Source organism: Lygodium microphyllum, chromosome 9 (assembly GCF_053477565.2).
Source record: "Lygodium microphyllum isolate KBCC chromosome 9, Lygodium_microphyllum_v1.1.10, whole genome shotgun sequence".
NCBI classification, from domain to species: domain Eukaryota; kingdom Viridiplantae; phylum Streptophyta; class Polypodiopsida; order Schizaeales; family Lygodiaceae; genus Lygodium; species Lygodium microphyllum.
In genome coordinates, this window is record NC_141143.1 from 17,729,534 (window position 1) to 17,735,310 (window position 5,777).

Here is a 5,777-nt window from a genome sequence, read left to right on the forward strand (position 1 = left end):
ACGGTGCCCAAGATAGTAACAGAGGAAGATAATCAAGGTTTGATACAACTGTTCTCGCTGGCCGAGTTTGAGAAAACTTTCAAGGGCTTGGACACAAACAAGTCTCCGGGAAGCCCCTGTTCAAGAGCCCCAGTTCAAGAAGTACCTAAATATACACCAGTATGGCTTCATCAAGGGAAGAACTCTAGCGGACAATGTTTTGAACGCGATGATCTACATCGAGTGGGCTCAAGCCACCAACCAAGAAATATTTCTTCAGCTTGACATTGAGAAAGCATTCGACAAGGTATCCTGGCACTACACGTAGCGGGTGCTTGAAAGTATGGGGTTCCATCAAAAAGTTGCAAGTCTTCCCATTCCGATAGCCAGCATTGGGCATGCTCGTATCTCCCTGAATGGGTCCTTGCTTCAACCATTTCCAATCTCACGGGGTGTGAGGCAAGGCTGCCCCCTTAGCGTGCTGCTTTTCGCTGCGGCAACTCATCCTCTTTTTTGCACCATGGAGTCACTTGCCGAGAACGGAGGGCTGGATGGCATCAAGTACAGAGGCAGATAACTCTTGGGCTAGGGGGTTTGCTGACGCCTTACTAACGTCACTCGGTGCGCACAAAGGTAATCTGACCAAGGCTTCAAATCTTATGCAGTTGTATGAGCGTTCTGCGGGGTTCTCCATCAACCTAAGCAAGTCTAAACTGATCAGTGTGACTGAGCCGGATCTCCAGAACCTCCAGTGGAACGGGGGCACAATTAGAAGGGCCAATCTTTTTCTCTATCTAGGTGTGTCCATGGGGATTGACATCCAGGATTCCAGCAGAACCAAATGGATTCTAAACAGAACAAGGGAGAAAGAGTCAGCTACTGGGCGCAGACAAACTGGCCACTGCATGTAAGACTCAAAATTGTTAGTACGATGATCTTCCTCATGCTCTCATCCTTTCTTCCCTTCTTCAACTAGAGCAAGGGAAACCAAAAGTGCTGGGAGTCAATGATCAACAGATCTATTTGGGCTAAAGCTGGTGAGGGCAGATATACCGCTCCAATATCCATGGAGGTGGCAAGTGCCTTCCCCTTCTTTGGTGGCCTCGGACTCCCCCTACCGGAGGAGGCAACACACACGCAAACGGCCAAGTTCCTTAGTGATATTGGTTAGAGGACACTCCATGGACCTGCAGGCTTTCGGATCTTCTAGTCATGCACAATCTCAAACTTTGTCAGAAATGGGGTCTATCAGGTGCTGACCTAACCCGATCCCACATCATCAGCAAAATCAAATCACAATGATGGTTTCGTAACCCAACTAATCCCCTCCTGGACCAATGTTCTAGATCTCACCCGCAACAATGAATCCCTCCCAGTAGTAGGGGCCTACGAAAATGTCTTTTGGTCGAGGAAACTAGACCCTCCTGTAGTTGAGACCTTGGGTAGAAAGGCAATGCACTTGGCCAAGAAAGGCTTCTGCAAGTTCTTACATTAGCGGCACTACCCTGAGCAATCCACTGGTGAAGGGAGGGAAGGGAACCCTCGTGAGCTCTCCAAGACCGGGCTGCTAGGCTGGAATTGGGTTGGGCAAGATCAATCATGACTGGTGGATCCAGCTCCCGATCGATAAACTAGAGCAATGCGTGGGAGGAATCTAGGTTCTGCGTTTCCCCTTAGGATACATGGTGTTATTGTGGAAGGTCTTGATAGGAGCAATGTTCTACAGCTCCAAGCTTAGAAAACATGGCATTTCTACTGGCCTATGCTGCTGTGGGAAAGAGGAATCACTACATCATATCTTTTCGGGAGGATCCCTAATCCAATCAATCTGGGTGCAAGTTCGGCAAGGCTTCCCAAATGTCGAGGGGGAGGAGGATAGACTTCAAACTTGGATCCTGGGTGGTTTCAACGTCATAAACAAACACCGCTATCTTGCGGCTCAATCAATGCGACTCCAGGTCCTCAAAAAGGTATGGGGGGCGTGCAACAATCTGTTGTTTTCGAGATCTTACTTGCAAGTGGAGTGGAAAGAGATTGCTTCTTATAGCCTTACCTTGGTCTACGGGAGTTGTATGTAAATTGGGTAAACTGGCCACAGCATAGCCACACATCCAACCCCCTAAAATAGTGTTGGCTCAAGATCTAACCTAACTCTTAGATAGTCATCGATGATCAATGTTAGTCCTACTTAAATATGTAGAAAGCCATGACTTATTAGATCCACCCATCTATAGGATGCCATTATCAATACCACTATCCACCCCTTTTCTACCAACACACCTATTATCTATAGTTATCTAATTAAAAGCTCTAGTTATCTAATTAAACGCTCTACCACACTGTGAAGGCATACAAAAATAGATTTCTAGATTAGCTCCTCAAAACAACATTCACAAGAGCTAGGCTTGGACAACTCACTGTCGTTCAACATTATTAACCCATTGTATGGACAACCCTACCTCTCTACTCAAAGAGATTTGATTGTTGGCTTTTAACTTCATTCCTATAGTCGCACACGAATGCACAAGGCGATGATGAGTGTGACAAGTTGAGACTCTATGGGCTACTTATTCTAATTAAAAGATGGATACTCTTTCCCCATGACACATGAAAAAGTCTATGGTTGATTCTACTTTGGGTCACGAGAATAAGGTGACTAATTGAGCTTTGCTTTAATTCTCTCGACTACTTCCCTTTTATTCCACTTCACGGCACATGGATTAGCCATGAACCTAATGTATCTCCTTATAGGCAATGAGAATAAGGAGAGCAAGTGAGCTTTGCTTCACTTCGCTCTGCCACCTCCCTTCACTTCCACTTAGACTTGGTGATGCTCACCCAAACTCGAAACCACTTGTACTCAACAAGAAAAGAATTTATGTGACTGTGCCTTGCGGGCCATCATTCGTAAGTACATGCATTCCTTTATTTTGGGAGATTTTACATATAATGGAACAATCACCAAACAGCTACATTATTCAATCATCATAATAAGAGACCTATTCCATACCTCTCCCCCCTTTTACAGTGTCCATTGATCTCTTGAAATAGGAAGTGGCATGGAGTGTTTCATCACCTCTCTCTTCCCTATAGAATGTTAATCAGATCTTCTCCATAGAGTGTCAAGCAATCTCCTCAAAGACGAATTGTGAAATAACTCTCTCCTCTATTGAGGGCTAATCAATCTCCTCGACGCGAATTGGTTTTTTCCCACTTGTCACATTATTATGAACTGTACAGAGCATGTATGCTTTTCCCACTTGTGAACATTACGAACCATACAGAATATAGATTAATTGTGTACATTTACACACTTTGAATAGTATCGGTTTAGCTTTAAGCAAAACGAGAGAAGAGAAAGGCCTAACTTGGCTGATTGCCAGTTTCGTTACAGACGCACTCAGAGTATATCAAAAACAAGACATGTATAGGGATGGTTTATGTTTTCTTTTTTCACCGGGGGGTGGGGTTACTTATGCCTATAGCATCAGAAACGGATTCGCTCAGAAATCATCACCATAGTCACCACCATAATCGCCCCCGTCGTAACCGCCACGGGCCTCGTCGAGTTCTCCATAGCGTTCTGCATCCTCCTCGGCTTGGTTTTCAGCTGCCTCTTTCTCCTCATGCTCAACAAACTCGCCAAGGGCGAGCCCGCCCACCGCGCCTGCGAGGGCACCCACGGCGAGGCCGGCGCCCATGCCACCAAACTTGCTGCCGGTTTTGGGCGGCGCCTGAGGCGGGTTGTAGGCGGACGAACCAACATCTGAGTAGTAGGGGGGAGGGGCGTGGGCAGGTGGGTAATTGGGCTGCTGGGGGTAGGCACCATAGCTGGGGTAAGGCTGAGGATTGTAAGGGGCCTGCCCATAGGGAGGTGGGGCCTGCCCATAAGGAGGGGCGTAAGGATAGGGATTGTAAGGACTAGGATTAGGGTTAGGGTTAGGGTTAGGGTTAGGATTACCATATGAAGGGTAGCCTTGCCATTCCCTCTGTCCTCCATAGTAGCCGTGCGGTGGCGGAGGCCCCTGGCCGTAGCCGGGGGCGGAGTACGGCATGGCGACGGGCTTCTTCTCACGCAGGCGCACGCCGACCTCGACCTTGCCGTGGGGGCGGCCAGAGGGGCGCTTGAGCTTCAGGGTGAAGTCGAGCGTCTCGCCGAAGCCACCCGCGTCGCGGACCTCTGCGAGGGAGAGGGAGGCTCTGCCGACGATGGCCTTGTCGAGGGCATCCTTGGCCTCGTCGTGGAAGATCTCGATAATGAGCTCCGATTCCTCGATCAGGTCTTTTGGGGGGCCCAGGAGGGTGAACCTCTGGCCCCATCGCGGCTCTGTGTTGTGCTCCTCGTCCGCCTTCGTGCTCACCTTCGCCACCGGATCCACCCACGCCACCGCGTAGGCGCGCAGATCTCCATGCTTCCAGTTCACATTCTTCAGATCTCGGGCCCTCTCTATGGTCACCTCCACCTCTACCGGGCTTGCCATCAGCTGCTGCTGCTGCTGCTGCTGCTGCCTACGAAGATATCTGTATGTTTTTCTCTGCACACACACACAAACACACACGCGCACACACCCGGGAGCAACACCTACAGCTGCATGAAACGATCGATGAATTGCTTCTCAGATCTATATGGCCAAACGCTCGCTCGCTGCTTTAAAGCACACCTCTGTGCTTTCCTCCGTAAACCTCTGTCGGGCATGCTGGCATCGCATGCTTTTCTCTGACATGGCCATGGTCCATGGATTGAGGATTCTACGCGGAAGGCACACGGTGCTTGCGCTGCGTCTCATGCGCGTCACTACTAGTGCTGTGTCTTTTTCGACACAAATGCCGAAGCCCCGAGTCTTTTAGTAAGTGAAGACTCGGCAGGTTCGTTCGCCGGCATACGTTTTCTAAGATTCTAACTAGGCGGCCAGCAGGGACGGTCGATTCATTCTACAAAAAGGCCTAGGCCAGCACACCCACAATTCTAGCATATGACCTCCCTCAAATGCTACCTACCCGCATATTTGTCATGGCATGAACTAACTATCTGGAACTGGCAGCATTGGTCAAAGTGATGGTCTCATGGAACGATATTGTGGGACTTGTTCTAACCAACTAGTCACACTAGCTATTCCGCTTAAATGAACTTACCACACCCTTCATGCAAGGGCGTCCCACCACATTTCCCCATTCAACGCTTTGTCTCACTTGACATAGCCCCACACATGATTCATTCCCCTTGGGGATGGCCCAGGCCTCCTTGCTCACTTAGGTTGGTTACACATCGAGTGACACATCGCCAACCCCCTTCTCGAGTGTAGGCATTCACTTTTTGAAACTCGGCGCAGGACCTTAAATAGCCCTAGTCGTCTCCTCATTTTAACAAGCTAAGATTATGGTGAATCAAGAGAGTATGGAAAGATAAAGAGGTAAACTCAGCATTTGCCTCCCAAGCGTAAGAATGAGCTAATAATGCGTGTGTTAGTAAAGCACGGACATATCTCTCTCATTGGGGCCATCCCCTAGCAAAATATCCAAAAAACTAGATGAAAATAAATTGGGAGTCTTCGAGGGGAAGAGTTCTCTTTGCTGAAACAAGATGATGGCCTTGAACATCTCAAGCCATGGATGGTTAAGAATTCATTTCTTTGTTTCTTCAAGTGGCCATGAATTTGATTGATCCAAATGGTCTTAAATTTACAAAAGTGTCGAGTTGGGTCAAACTCCAAACTTATCCCTTTATCTTCATCCCTTCCTCTAGCTAGTTTGCTCTTTGCTATGGAAAATTTTGGGACAAAGAAGTTATGAGTAAGGTA

The 5,777-nt window shown here is 48.2% G+C and overlaps 1 protein-coding gene across 1 annotated transcript; it reads right to left on the bottom strand.

Moving 5' to 3' along the window:
* Positions 1–3,239: 3,239 nt before the first annotated feature.
* Positions 3,240–4,804, bottom strand: LOC148030822 (Calcium-dependent lipid-binding (CaLB domain) family protein). Its single transcript, XM_087684358.1, has one exon. The coding sequence runs from the start codon at positions 4,458–4,460 to the stop codon at positions 3,483–3,485; it is 978 nt and encodes a 325-aa protein (XP_087540484.1). The 5' UTR covers positions 4,461–4,804; the 3' UTR covers positions 3,240–3,482.
* Positions 4,805–5,777: the final 973 nt, after the last annotated feature.

Excerpts from the sequence above, each read along its gene's own strand:
- LOC148030822 (XM_087684358.1), bottom strand. The coding sequence starts at position 4,460 with ATGGCAAGCCCGGTAGAGGTGGAGGTGACCATAGAGAGGGCCCGAGAT.